The sequence below is a fragment of the Atheta coriaria genome, unplaced genomic scaffold, assembly GCF_025399875.1.
Source record: "Atheta coriaria isolate IRGN ID8LTWV9N9 unplaced genomic scaffold, Caltech_Dcor_3.1 hic_scaffold_5_pilon, whole genome shotgun sequence".
NCBI lineage: Eukaryota > Metazoa > Arthropoda > Insecta > Coleoptera > Staphylinidae > Dalotia > Dalotia coriaria.
This window is the reverse complement of record NW_027045447.1, coordinates 12,105,613-12,121,309: the sequence shown is the minus strand read 5'-3', so window position 1 is coordinate 12,121,309 and position 15,697 is coordinate 12,105,613. Positions and strand designations below refer to the sequence as shown.

The 15,697-nt window shown below is 32.6% G+C and overlaps 1 protein-coding gene across 1 annotated transcript in view; it reads left to right on the top strand.

Moving 5' to 3' along the window:
* The first annotated feature begins 6,556 nt into the window (after nt 1–6,556).
* Nucleotides 6,557–15,697, top strand: part of LOC135792206 (pyrokinin-1 receptor-like) — a 40,212-nt gene continuing 31,071 nt past the window's right edge. Inside the window, exon 1 of the mRNA XM_065302817.1 lies at nt 6,557–6,761. Coding sequence (XP_065158889.1) covers nt 6,753–6,761 — 9 coding nt within the window. The 5' untranslated portion in view covers nt 6,557–6,752. The remainder of the gene's footprint in view (nt 6,762–15,697) is intronic.

The following is a 15,697-nucleotide window of genomic DNA, read 5'->3' as shown; positions in this document are numbered from 1 at the left end:
TGTAAACGTCTCAGGTTGAAATGCGCACACAAAAAACGTTTGACGTCTCTTAAAATATGAAAATATTATATTCTGAATATAAATCTGCATCACAATGAGACTTACGGGTATAGATTGCTTTTTTTTAATATTATCTGAACTTTTTATTTAAAAAAGAAGAAAATTATATGAAGTCATACAGGTAGACTATTAAAAAATAGTTTCAAGTTAAAAGTATAAAGTTATACTCCTTAGAATTGGAAAAAATTAACGTGTTATAATTTAGTAATTCAGTTATATTGTTGAATGAATAATCGTGTTTTTTTCTCTGTTAAGTAACAAAGTTTTCTTCGTTGCGAGGTAGCTTATGACGGGCTTTTAAAGTCGCACTTTTTTATCCCATTCAAAAGTTTTCTACTTCTCTGTTCTTGAGCTTTGAACCATTAAAAACCATTTTTATTCAAGTTGAAACTTTTAACATGAATTGAGTTTCAGATATATTTTATCAATGTAATTTGATTTCGAATTATTTCATAATCAAAATTTTTTGAAATTCGGCTGGGTATCTAGAAACCTTCTGCCATAGAGTGCAGGAGTTGTCTAGGGTAGGTTGATTTACGAGCAATCTTTAAGACGTTCTTTGCTGGAAGAAGATATGCCCGGGCGCTATAAATATCGCGTGTCGACACGATGCGAACTGGGGCGTCACATTGTTGGAAGGTTTTGTTGAAGAGAATGTCAGATCGATTGAATGCAACTAATCCTTGTATATTACATTTACAGCAAGTTGAAAACAATTTACTGCCTTATGGAATGAATTATTTAAATAGGTATCTCGGAGATATTTGTCTGCAACAAAATTACTGAAACACTGAAAATTGCTGCGCTCTGCGCTGATCAGCGAGCATGCACATTGTTCAGCGATTGTAATTTATATTCAGTAGCATGATAAATTCGCAAATGGATGAAACTTGAATAAATTCCTTGTTAGGAAGAAAAATACCGTAGATGGATTTATTTTCAGTCAAATTTATTATTGTATACTTAAACTTGCAATTTGTCCTCGTTATTTTATTTATTTCTACGTAAATATGTACTATTGAAGTTTCTGAAATGTTTTTAAAGTTAAACAAGTAGTTTATATTCAAGTACATAAAATATTCTAAAACTTGCAAAAATTCATTTATTGCGCAAATATCACGAAATTTGTATTTAATTAATTTATAATGAAAAATAAACAATAATTAATTTGTTGTCTGGTTAGAATTTCATTAATATGATAATTAATAACAGTTTATTCCATCTTTTGTATTCATTTGCAGCATTTACTCTATAAGCTCGTTTGACGTGTCTCCCACAGCGTTAGTGTCTGCATGTGGAGGCGCCGGGCACCATAGACTCGTCGACTGTGCACGGGACAATTCTTTCTGACGTTTCGCACGCTGCTGCGTTAATTTACCAAAGTACCAAGTGTCAAATATAGCAGAGCTTTGCGTTAGAGAAGCCATTATCAGCTTGCGCTTCGTCGGTAGACATGCAAAAATAGGGGGAGTTATTAATTTGTGATGCCGTGCACTTTATGCGGATGAGACACACAAAAACAACTGGTGATTAATTGACGCAAGTTTATCAGCCAACAGTAAAGTGTCAATGTATTTTTTGATTTGCCTGATTTTAGATTCATTTCAATGATTTAGTTCAATTAATTGTTAATACATGGATTGGAAAATGTCTAAAATTAATTGAGTCTAAATAAATTAACTTTTTATTTCGACTTTGAAATTGTTGATGTGCAGAAACTTTTCTCATTAATCTTCAATGCGGGCGAGTGAAAGGACTCGACAGTAAGTTGAACCCTTAAAATGCAGTATGTAACTTTAACGGCGTATGCACAGAGCTGCAATAGTTGGAAATTACTTTTCAAATATACAAATATATAGTAATATTACACATGGAGTTTATTCATAATTTACAGCTATATAGTAGGAAACATATCAAAGTTTAAAACAGTAAACTAATGAGAAATTTAAAAAAAAGTTTAAACTTTTTATTTTATTTTTCTTTGTTTATTTTAATATGAACTCTTATTTTACATTCCTTGTGTTTCAATCAATGCAATAAAAGTGGAATGCGGGTTGTAGATTGTATATACGTGTGCAGACACTGTCAACATTCAGCAACGACGATAAAACAGCGGTGTAACAACGTGGAAAACTGGAAAATCAGCGAACGGCCACGCACGAAAACACAATTCACCGCGACGTGAAACCAAACCCCTACGCATCTGAGCCACATACGCAAAGTATCGCTTGGCAAGGAGCAGCAATGAAAAAAAATGACGCGAAAGAAATTCGCAGACATTAAGTACACCTACACCCGACTGCTGGCCACTCCACGTGGGTATCGAGATCACATAAAACGACCGACCGGGAACGAGCTAAGCCCGACAAAAAAATATACGTCAAAAACTATACAGTATGTTTTTAAATTCAAAATAAAAATAAATCGATACACAAAATAATAAATCTATAATATATTTAAAAACATTTGGAGCATCTTGTTTTTTGTAAAAATCAATATTATTTTATCTGGTAAAAATTCTAGACTCTGTATATTATATTTCGTGGTTGGAACCTAAAACGTATGTTAAGAAGAAGCCGAACTTTATGCGGTCCTGAAAATGGCGGAACGGTCTCGTTTCAGTCATTATTGAAGCACGACCCCGCTCATAATTCAGTATCGCAGACGATGTTGTTTTTCATGATGGTCTTTTTCGTAAACTTTCCTCCACTACCAAATGAAAATCCAGTGCAATTGATTTCTGTACTTTGACTTTCATTGCTTTCATTGTTACACATACTCAACTTAATGTTACTTACAAAAGCTTTCAAAAAGCAATAATAAAAAAGTAAAAATTCCTCTTAGCTCAGAAGAATAAATACATAAATTTTGAAGGCTTTGAAATATGATTGCTTTTCTTGTTTGGTTTCAATTTTATTCGAAAGTTTTGGCAAGTTTGTTGTGTTGTGGTAACAGCTTCTGTCATAATTACGATCCCTTGGCGTCAAAACTTGAAAACTTAAAAGCTCAAAGAACACACGCACGCAAGTTAGCATTTTATTTGTGTAAAATCAACAAAGTTTTGATGCTTCTTAAGTAATTTCTTCTTTTGTGGTTTTTAAAAGAATATCTTCTTAAGTATATAATGCCCAGCTTTAACCCAACTCTCTATCATTATAATATTAAAATGAATCGCAAAATTAGTTGGTAAGCGCATAACTCAACAACGCCTGGATCAATTTGGCCAATTCTTTTTTTAAAATGTTCGTTAAAGTCCAAGAATGGTTTTTACGGCAAGAAAAATTTGAATAATTGCCGGGAAAAGCCTAAAAACAGCCTTTTTCTATAAGATAAAAGTTGGCATTGAGATTCAATCATAGTTATAGTTAAATAGTTGAATCCGAGATGGCGCGCTGAAGTGCATTATTAGCTATTCTTTGTATAATTAATTTGTTTAAAATAAAATTGCGAATCTTATTGATAGAATTAACACATTCTATGTCTAGAACAAGAGAGTAAAAACGAATTACATTTTTATTAAACACTACCGAGATGAAATCGCGGACGAAAAAATATTTTTTATTTTCATCCATTGATTAACCCAGTTATTTTTTGTGTTTCTCTATGACGTTGAGCGTGTTTATGACGTGAGACGATTGATTGTGTCATCGCCACAGCCGGAATCACAAGAAAAAACTCCGCGGCGGCGCGGAAACGGAAAAAGTTGGCGCGTGCAAAGCTTAAAAAGTTGAATGGCAAATCGTGCTGGGTTGCACTCGACTGCACGTGGCTGAAAAATAAATACGCCTAGAAATATCGTAAGAAATCTGAGAGAAACCAAAGAAAAGTTTCTGTTTCCAAGCGTTTCAGTTTTAAACTTTAGTTAAATTCACTTTATATTTAAAAGTTACATTTATTCTTCTGACATAATTTTAATTTTAATTATTAGAACTTATTATTAAGTGTAATATAGTTTAAAATTAAGAAAATAACATTTTATATAAAATTGTGTACTTTTGGTGTATGTTTGGTTGCCTATGTTAAACACCCAAAGGAAGAAAAAGATCTGAAATGTTACAAAATCAATTTTCATTCCTTTTACAAAAATGATGATAAAAAACATAAAATTTAATGTAATTACCAATTGTTATGGTTATTAGATGTGTTTTTAATTTTTAATTAATTTTTACGCGTTTTTACGCGATTTTTTGTTAACTTTAAATGAAATTCGATGTTTATCACCGAGAATTATGAGTTTCCTTTGTGCAGCAAGGCGCAAAACGTCGTAAAACAAAGCTTACTGTCGTTTAACTTAATTTAACATCGTTATAAACGTCTTAAACTGTTCCTCGAAGCGTTGAAGTCTTACAACTTTGTGTAACTGCACACAGAATGAATAAATTTGCAAGATAAAATATTTCACTAGTAAAATATTACATTTTACACGTAAAAAAACAGAAGGATTTAATTCGTGTGTGACGTTTTTTGTGCAGATTAAGAAATAAATCGATTTGTGTGGGTTTGTTGAGTATAACCACGGAAAACAGGAAAATATGCTGAAAAAATCGAGGATTTGAGGATTTAGTTGTCTCCCACACTGACGCAATGCTATTTTTGGATTGTTTCAGGTGTAAAAAACCGGTTAAAAATGAAATTCCAAAACAAAATAAATAATTTCATCGTTTTGAGTGTAATCCGAGCAAATGCTCTTACTTTTTGTTGTTTTGTTGACGAGGAATGCATTAAAAGTGAGATTAAAAATATATGAATTTAATAATAAGTGAAAATAATGCACCCGTGAAATATTTCTTGAGATATTTATTTATTCTTTGTGCGGAAAACCAAGATAATGTAATAAGTTATTACGGGGATTTCGTGGTGAAATTGGGAAGAAAGGATACTGGTGCTCAAACAATTCGTGTGCGGTTATAGGGAAAGCCCAAGCTGAAAAAGTAAAGTGAGAACAAAAAAAAAAGAGAAAAATAAAAGTGAGGGAATGGTTTGGAGTGGATATGCGAGTGGGTGAATGAAAAATAACGCGTGGATGAAGAAATAAGAAGAAAAGTGGAAATGAATAGATACGAGTAGGGATAGATAGCGGAATATTGTAGCAGGTGGGTTGGCAATAGATCAAACATTGTGAGTTATTATAAAATTAAAATAGATTATTATTAATAAGGGAGAAAAATAGCGGAATTTATTATTTTGCGTAATAAATTCTTCAAATATCGGTACTTGTACTGCAACATTACTGCATTTTAATATAAAGAACAGCTTATTAAGTCAATTATCTTCTCAATAAAAAATAAGTTGATAAAATTAAAAATAAAGTTATTTACAGGTTTAAAAAGCTTTAATAGTATTAATTTTTGTTTATTTTTGTTAATTATGTGTCAAGTTATTAATAAAATTAGCAATTTTATTTAAAAGAAGTAAGAATTGCTAGTAATATACTTCAGCGCCATCTAGAATAGAATTATTTAACTATAACTATGATTAAATCTCTATATCAACTTTTATCCCTCATTTAACACCCTTTAAATTATAATTTCTGATATTTTAATAATTATTCTGCTATTCGAAACCAAGAGGAACCTAGAAAATTATAGATCATCAAAATCTATCCAGCCGTTCTTGAGTTATAAGTGTTGTAACTAACCCCACTATGTTTTTTTTTTTCATATATTTGCCTTTTAACCTGTTTTTTTCTAGTTTTTACCATTGAATTCTGTTTATGACTATTATTTGCATTAAAATTAACGTAAATATCTTGAAATTTCATAAATTTTAATAAATATCATTAAATTATCTTTTAATATTCAACAGAAATAACTAATATTTTAAGATTAAATTTCTGAAAAGAAATTCAAGTATAATTATTAGCTGAAACTTGAATAAATCAAGTAAGAAATTAATTTGCACACTAATAATATATTAATATTTAAAATATTAATACATACACAGTACAAATACATTTAAATACTTTCCTTTGCAGAATATCTTAACTATGAATGACTTTTTTGTTTTGTGAATGGTGGGCGTGATGTGTTGCGTTTGCGCTTTTCACCGTATCACACCCGCCGCTTGCCGCTACCGCCGCCGCCGCCTTGGAATATCTTAACTATGAATGACTTTTTTGTTTTGTGAATGGTGGGCGTGATGTTTGCGTTTGCGCTTTCACCCGTATCACACCCGCCGCTTGCCGCTGCTGCTGCCGCCGCCTTGTGAAACTTCCATCCGGCCGCGTCGCTTCGCCGCCTCTCTAATTCTGCCTTCGCTGCCGCCACCGCCGCTTCCACTCTCATTCAGCTTGCGGCTGTGCCACCGAACGACGTCGCTTCGCCGCCTCTCTAATTCTGCCTTCGCTGCCGCCACCCCTTACTTCCACTCTCATTCAGCTTGCGGCTGTGCCACCGAACGACTCTCCACGCTATCCACTCGTATCAGAAACGCGCGTGCATCAATTCTCATCGAAAACTAAAACTTAAAAAAAAAAACTTCAATAAAATAAAATTAAATTAAAACTTCATTCAACTAAATTTAAAATTAATTCAACTTACTTAATTTAATTAATTATAACTTACCTTACTTAATATAATAATAATTAACTAAATGTCATTACTGTTAATCAAACATATTCTAACAATGTATGAACTTTTGTGTCTGTAATCAAATCAGTGCTTCAACGAACACAAAACCGGAAATTGATCAAAATGGACACTGTAAGTACCTTAACATCATAATTACATCAACAAATATTTTCTATTAGTTTATAATTTGTTTCGCAAAGAATCTGTAAAAGTCAAGTCGAAGTTTGTTTGAGCGCGTAATAGCTCACGACGGAGCAGGAGCGCCGGAAGTCAGGGGTATCGCGGCGAAAGTCAACAAAAAACGGAACCATCGCTCCACTCGTGAACTTGAGCCCAACCATTTTAATATCAACTCTCCTCAATCAGATAATCTTAACTTTTAACTTCTTTTTATATTAAATTATTAGCTTTTAACCCGCGACTTCGCTCGCGAATATCTAAAATAATGGGGAGTTGCTTCCGTACGCGTCTTATGGTCACCAGAAGAGTAACAATGTGAGGTAGAATGGCGGGAGGTTTAAAATGGCTTCGAAAGTATAATAGTCCATATGGAAGTATAGTGGCTACAGTCTCCATAGTGTAGTCAATTGGATTTGATGTTGACGTAGCTGTCGGTAATACCGGTGTAATGATAATACGGTGTGTGATGGTACTTATAGTACTTGGGTTTACTGAGCTTCATTGCTGGGATACTGGATGGCGTTAGTAGTCAAATAGCCAGATGCAGGAACTGTGAAGGCTAAACTATTTCTTTATTTTATTTAAAGAAGTAATTATTTTTGTTAAATAAAAGTAACCTATAACCATTCAGGACACTAGAATATGTGTACAAATTTTCCTTGATGATCGGTTAAAGTAGTTTTGCGTGAAAGTGTAACAAACATCGGGACTTCGCATTTATAATATTAGTAGGGAATGAGGGGAATATCCATAGAGCAGCTATTTTATGTGTCGATCGAATCGAATGTATTTCGCAAGTATTTACTCACATGTTGGCGAGAATGGAAGGCCTTCGTTAAACCGCCACTCACCGCGCATTAGCTATAAAGCAATCTAAACACCGCCCGTACTTATAGTACATTTTGAAGAGTACGGGTAAGCGACCGAAGAGCACGCGCACGTGTCGATGGTGGTATTTTGCATTGTTCGCATCGGCGCACGACTATCAAATGTATCTGAAGGTATCAAAGGTATCCCGGCATACGTATCACATTACAATAGGTGTATTAGAAGGTATTCTATTTCTTACATAAGTACTTTCTTTTCGATGTTTCACGCTGTGGAATACACGGAAAATATTTTCTTTTGTGTTTATAAACGAGATGGGTTATATGTATTCAAACAGAGTTGGATTGACGTGGAAGTATAGTTGCCTAGGTATAAATATAGTTTGTGTATAATCAATAGAGGGCGCTTGTGGGCACTTGAATAACAATTAATTTAATTTTGTTTATTTTTCTTGAAATATTGTTAATATTTTGGTTGATATTAATTTTTAAGTAAATAAACTTATTTTTTTTTTAATTGTCAAAAGTATGTTATAGTTTATTAAGTAATTAACATGTTTTTACAAGTAAAATCTATAAAATTTATCAAAAAGTATTGAAATACGAATATTATAATGCAAAATATGTATTAAAAATGTTGTATTTATCGTGGAAATCATTATATTTCTTTTTCTGGACACTCATAGAACTATTTTCTTTGTTTTTTATAAATTGTGAAGTTATAAATTCAAATATTGACATCTATTGACATGTAAGTAAAGTTGCCTACCTATTTTTATACGTATACGTAGTTAACCGTGTTAGTTCGGGTATATCGCACTAGACAGCATGTATTTGACAGTGTAGAAGTAGCATGACGCAGCCAACATGAGCAACGACACAGTTTCTTTCGTTTTCGTTGATATTGTGCACATTTTTAACTTCACCTCAAATTCACAGTGAGTACACTTATTATTTTACGCAATTCGCGACATTATATTTAACTTTATAAGGTTGTTAACATGTCTTGACTAACGAGTATTTAAAAAGTGAAATGCATAATTAACCTTAACGCAAAGCACTTGCCGGATTTACGAGTACCAAGCTAATTACTCGTCGAAATTGTCTCGTAACGAAATATTAAGCACGAATAAAAGTCGTTGACATACTTGACAAGCTTCTTTATATTAAATTTCGCTTTGCCACCCCTCGTGATGTTCGCTCATTCGCTTTCTTTGATTTCCACTCAATTTACATGCTGTAACACAATAATTCTACATTATTAATTAATAATTTCTTCAACAAAATAAAAAAAAAGTTAGGAAATAAAAAAAATTATTAATATTTAGCACAAAAAACTTTTGTAATAAACAAAAAATCAAGTTGACTTGAATTACAAAACAGATTAATATTTAATTAATTAATAAGGTCGAAATTATAATTATAATTAGCAAAGTACCGAAAAGTAGGGCAGCAAGTAGTAGTAAGTAATTCACAAAGCTTAAAATTTAAATTAAATGATATTAAATTATTGCTCAACACAAGTATACCACCCACAATAATAAAATAAAATGTATTGTGTGTTGCCTACGCATTTTACAACCATTTTAACGAATTTAACCTATGAAACGCAGATAGTATTCCATTTAATATCAAATATATAATATTATTCAACTATTAATCGATGGATTACTCTATGAATATTAATATTCATCAAAATCAAAATAATATTTACTTTGGTGTAAATATTTGTTCAATCTAGAAACTTTGCAGGTTTGAAACGCAGGTTTTCAATCGTATGTCAACGTTCGACTGGCTTTTTTTATGCTTTGTTTGTGTTCGTTTTATTTTCCGCTTGTTTTTGTTATTTTCACGTCGGGAAAAAAGGGTGAAACCATCAAACTAACCAAACTTGTGTCATTCACATTCGCGTTCATTCCCAATCAAACGAGAAGTGGAAATAAATCACCATCAAAACTTTATAGATAAAAATAAATATTTTTGCTTATTTGCCGAGGCATTAAAGTTGCATTTTTTATTTATTCAATCATTTTCAAAGTCAAATAATCAAGTAATAATAAAAAGAATAAGTTTTTTTCTTTTTTGAAAATAAAATTTGGTTATTGATTACTTTTTTCTTTTTTGCTTTACTGCCTAGGCAAATGAATAATTCCCTTTGATAGTATCTATGTAAACAGACATTTACTCATCATCATGACCTGCAGCTTTACGAGTATTACGTATTTATTACGCTCGCCTCGAAACTTTCGTTGTAAGTACATTTTCTTATTCAGCGTTCTTGGAGGAATTTCATAGATTGCAGTATTGTATGTCAGCAAACATTTTATTCCGGCGATTTTTTCATTCTCGTGTCGCAATAAATCTGGATATATATTTGCATTTTGCAACAACATACGCAGCAAAGTCAAGTTTTGTAAGGCACAAATGCAAATAGCAAATATATTGCATTTTTCGATTGCATGGATTTTACATGGGACTTATTTTTTTATTATGTGGGTTAAAACATGTGAAGTTTGCAACGATTTACCTCTATGTTCATGGTGTTTGTGAAAAAGTTGCTTTGATCCTGCGCCAGTATGGAAAAATGCAGTTGAATGCATAAAGTACACAGCGGGGTATTAAAGTTTTGTGTTTAACATCAGTTGAAACGTTGTGTTTTTATCTGTAAACAAAGAAATTTTAGATTTTTTGTTGTTTTAAGTCAAGTTAGGTTAGGTCAGGATATACTGGTTGCATATATGTTTATCTCAATACGAGTATGTCTTTACTACTAGCGCCACCTATAGAGATCAACGCGTATTAAAATTTTGTGTTTAAACATCCGTTAAAACGTTGTTTTTTATCTGTAAACAAAGAAATTGTAAATTTTAAGGTATTTTGAGTAAAGTTAGGTTAAGATAGGATATACTGGTTGCATATATGTTCAAATATCTCAATATGAGTATGTTTATACCACTAGCGCCACCTATCGAGAACAACGCGTATTAACGTTTTGTGTTATTGGTTGCCTATATGTCTAAATATCAACACTAGTTTGATACGCAGCTAAATGCAGCTACGCAAACTAAAGAATAGGTACCCACAGCGCATGCGCAGTTTAAAATGACATTCTAATTTCTGATTCCAATCCGATTGCACTTGACTTGTTGACTTGATGACCTCGCGACCTGATAATGATCCATCACCTGCACCAACACCATTCCGGTGACAAATCGCCGCGATTTGCCGTCGCCGCAGTGCGCTTCCATTAAATTAATCTGGAATTAATGTTTAAACGGCCAACTCATTACCACCGAATAAACACGCACACCGGCACCCATCCCTAACACCCATTCCTATGCTCCCGAGAGGATGATAGCAAAGGAGAGCCGATAGGCTGTTCCTGACCACTGCACAAGCAGACATCAAGAACAATGTTACAACCTATACAATGGCACCATTCCCCTGTTTGTGCTTTGCTTTTGGTGGGTGGGTGAGAAGTGATAAAGGGGTTGAGGGAGAGAATTTTGGAGGCGCTCGCCGTGTAATGGGATAAAGGTGTAACCGAGCTACAATAATTCGTCGGGCAGCGGCAGAGGTTGCCGAGAATTGGGCAAATACCAAATACGCACTGGAAATACACTGAAACGAATGCTTAAGGGATGAAATATGTTCATATACAGTTATTTATGAAGGTAAAACAATTTTTATTCGCAAATTACTCGGAAATTAAATAATTTATTAGTATTAATATTAAAATTCAATTTGTACGAATAACTTTTTGGTTAGATTAGGTTATGTTGTATTTTGTACATAATCACAATAAGGTAAAATATTTTTACTTTCAAATTACAACCAAGATTAAATTATTTATTAATAAATATATCCGGTAGTGTTTAATAAAAATGTAATTCGTTTTTACTTTCGTGTTCTAGACATAGTATGTGTCAATTCTATCAACAAGATTCGCAATTTTATTTTAAAGAAATTAATTATATAAAGAATTGCTAATAATGCAGTTCAGCGCGCCATCTTGGATTCAACTATTTAACTATAACTATGATTGAATCTCAATGCCAACTTTTATCCTATAGAAAAAGGCTGTCTTTAGGGTTTTCCCGGCAATTATTCAAATTTTTCTCGCCGTAAAAACCATTATTGGACTTTAACCAACATTTTAAAAAATGAATTAGCCAAATTGGTCGAGGCGTTGTTGAGTTATGCGCTTACCAACATATTTTGCGATTTATTTTTATATTATAGATTTCACTAAAATTAAATTATTTATGCATATTAATAATTTAATATTAATTCTAATAATATTTGAGGTTATGTGAGGTTTTGATATATTAGATTTAGTCTCTAACCGCATTATTGTAGGTGAATTTTCGTATTTTCGTATTTTCCTGTTGCGGTTTGGCGCGTTTAATAAATTAGTTAATATTAGCGAGTTGCTGATGTAGCGAATGCATTAAACATTGTCTCATTGTGTTAATTAACGCAGCACCTGCGACGCGTACGAGTAATTTATCAAAGCGGCGCGACGCCAACCTCGCACTAATGCCGGCATTATGCGCTGATTTAATACCTTCGCACGCGTAATTGAACAAAAACAAACGCAGCGAATTAAGAAGTTGACTGGATGGTTTTACTGGATGGTTGGATGACGATGCGAAAACCGAACCGAAACAACCGAATTTTAACGCGAAAGTCAAACATACTAATATTTGGTTTTCATTATTTCAATTTCAAAATTTATTAATGGTAATAATTAATTTGGGAAATTTTAATTTCACTTGGAAATTAATAATTTTTTCGTGGGTTGTGAAAAATTCAGTTTTTTTAACAACAAAAAAATAATATTTTATAAATTATTAATTGGGTTGGTTGAATTGAACATTGTGTTCTTTATTTTATTATACAAGAATTCTTTCACAATATACTGGTTAATTTATATTTTTATAATATAAATAAAGAACGCACATATTTGTTCCCAAAATAAGGTAATTATTTCCTGGAACGGGCAAAAAAGTAAACGTTCATAAAAAAGGCATTCTTTGTTAATTAAAAAGTTAAAAATTTATTTTTTTAAAGCATCCTGTATCTACAAATGTCTTGTTTCATTATAGTACAATTTCTTCATTTTATAATGCTTACAAATTATTATTTTTTTATTTTGTTTAATAATTTATAATTTATGAACATAGGAAAAAAGAAATTTAATTGAAACCATTCTGTTTCTTCTAATTTTTTTAATCTTCTTAATTTTTTTGATTGCAGTACAATTTTCTTTCTCATTAATTTATATTTCTCTATAATTTACAAAATAATTGCATTTCATATGGTGTTGTTGCCGCACCGTAGGCAAATGCGCAGACGCAAGCTCCACCCTGTGACAAAAGCCCGTGACTAAAGTACTTTAGTCACGTTTTTGGTCATCCGTGTTTTAAATGTCACTTTTGTGTCTTAAAACCATAGAAAAACTGGCGCTTTAAAGGTGGAAGATGAAAAATATGTTTTCTTTTATTTTATAGTAAAAAAGTTTCAGTATTATAACAGCTTGAATTGCTTTCTAAATTTTGATAAATTTTTGAAACTCATAAAAAAATCATTATCGACTCCATATCAACCATTCTATCAGAGTTTTACGAGGGTGAATAACACTCAAGTCCTGCGTAGGCGGCGTAAAGTGATTTATTCAGTCCACCCTTTTTTAGGCGCACAAACAAGCTAAGTCAATCCAAGGATTCTACCTGTTTGTTATAAACATATAAATGATTTATTATCAGACACATCATCAAACACATACCTACGTGACTTATAAAATAATCCCCGAAATACTCCATTTATACCATATATAAATCTTATCTAATCCAGATTTATACATTTTACATTAAAATATATTAATTAATCAAGTTTAAAGTCAAACACGCATAATTTTCTAAAGATAAATGATGATAAATACACTTTTTGATTGTCTGAATGGCGCTTCATTTCGTGGGTCGCGAATTGTCCCCGAACCGTGTTATATTTGACACGTTGTAGGCCATTCATTCTTTTTACGTCTTGGCAGGACTCGTTTGGGACATTTTTCAATGAAATGCGTTACGCCTTCAATGAACACATTCCGAAAGCGGCGGGTGCGACAGTTGAGGGTGTGTTAAAGTACGCGCGGAATGTTACAATGGCATGCTGGTGACATCTACAAAAAGTATATTTGCACAGAATAAAGATTCATTGTTCGGTATTTATTTAAAAAGGAAAAAGAATCGGTATTATACTGAATGCACACAATATGCAACACTACATGCAACCAGTTATACACAAAACTATATTATATTCATATCCTAGTCCTAGTATTATTTGTGCCTGCAGCATTTTTAATACATTGATTTAAAAACGAAAAAGAATGCGGTATGTTACTCACTGCATAGTGAGTTGAACACTATATGCAACCAGTTATACACCAAAGTATATTATATTCTTATTCTAAGAATTTGGCATGATTTGTGACATGCAGAGAGTTGAACACTATATGCAACCAGTAATACACAAAACTAGCCATGAGCCAAACCAACTCACGTATTTACAACCTTCCCGTATTTTGTTACTTTGCATGCGAATAAAACAAGTTTTTTGTGTTCTGTTACCTGATTTACTCTTGAAATGTCGTGCGTTGATATTGATAAGGTGATTGCAAGTACGGTCAGTGAGTGATAGGTAAAACAAGTCGAAACACGCCAGTATTGAACGCGCAGCGAAGCGTGGCGTTACTTTTATAGAGTGATTCAGCATTTCACACAATCATTTCACGCGAGTTTAACGTGTATTTAACATTTTCACCCTAAAAATTCTTCCTAAACGCGGTTTAAATTATTATTGTGTTATTGTTTCTTCCATCTTCATAAGCCGACACAATACAAACACAAAATGGGTATGTACATATTAAGCTTTTGATAAATGACTTTTGTTTCATGCATAACAAACAACATTTACACTTTTTGTGTTTTTCTGTGGAAATTACCATCGTTAATCTTACAAAATACGCATAATAACCTAACATAACCTCAAATATGAAAATAAAAGAATAAAAGAATCAAATATAACCTCAAAATTGAAGCACAAAAACAAAAACACACGTTTATTGCCTTCAAAGGGTAACATTTAAAACTTCTTTGCGTCTACATTAACTAAAATATTAAACGTGAAACTTTCGAACGCGGTGTGAGAGGTCGTTTTGTTTGCGTGTGCGATAAGAAGGAGAAAAATTAACGAAAGAAAATGGCAGAAAACGAGAGCGCGGAGGAGGTTTGCACAGGATGCTTAGCAGCCAAATCCGGGGGATCGAGGTCTTTAGGATGAAATTAAGTTCACCAATAAGCTTCGTTTCCTTCTGGTCTCAATACGAGTAAGCTCTAGAGATGGAGAAAAACGGACGGCGCTCGGGATGCTGACTATCTATACATTTGTTCTAGAATAAAATAAAATAAAATAGCTGAAGAAAGGATAAGTTGAGTATTGTGAGTAGGTACGTGTTTCATATTAGAGCTTTCAACATTTGCTAATGGATGATCAAATACTCTCAAGTGTATTAAATTGTGGGTAAATAACGGGAAATAATGGGGTGAAAAGGTATTTAATTGGATATTTACATGGTTTTTGTTAGTTACAACATTTATAACTCAAGAACGGCTGGATAGATTTTCATGATGTTTGATTTGTTGGATTTTTTTCCACCAAATTTAGCAGAATAATTATTAAAATATTGGAAACTAGCTTTAACCCTTGGCTCGCAAATATCTAAAATAATGAAGTTGCTTCCGTACGCGTCTGCAGTCACAGAAGAAGTAACAATGAAGTCGAATGGCGGGAAATTTAAAATGGCTGAAAGTATAGTCTATGGAAGTATAGTGTACAGTCTCCATAGGTGTAGTCAATTGGATTTGATGTTGACGTAGCTGTCGGTAATACAATTAATGATAATACAGTGTGATGGCCACAATTGTGATGGTACACTATAGTACTTAGGTTTTGAGCTTCATTGCTGGAATGCTAGATGGCGTTAAAGTAGTCAAATAGCCA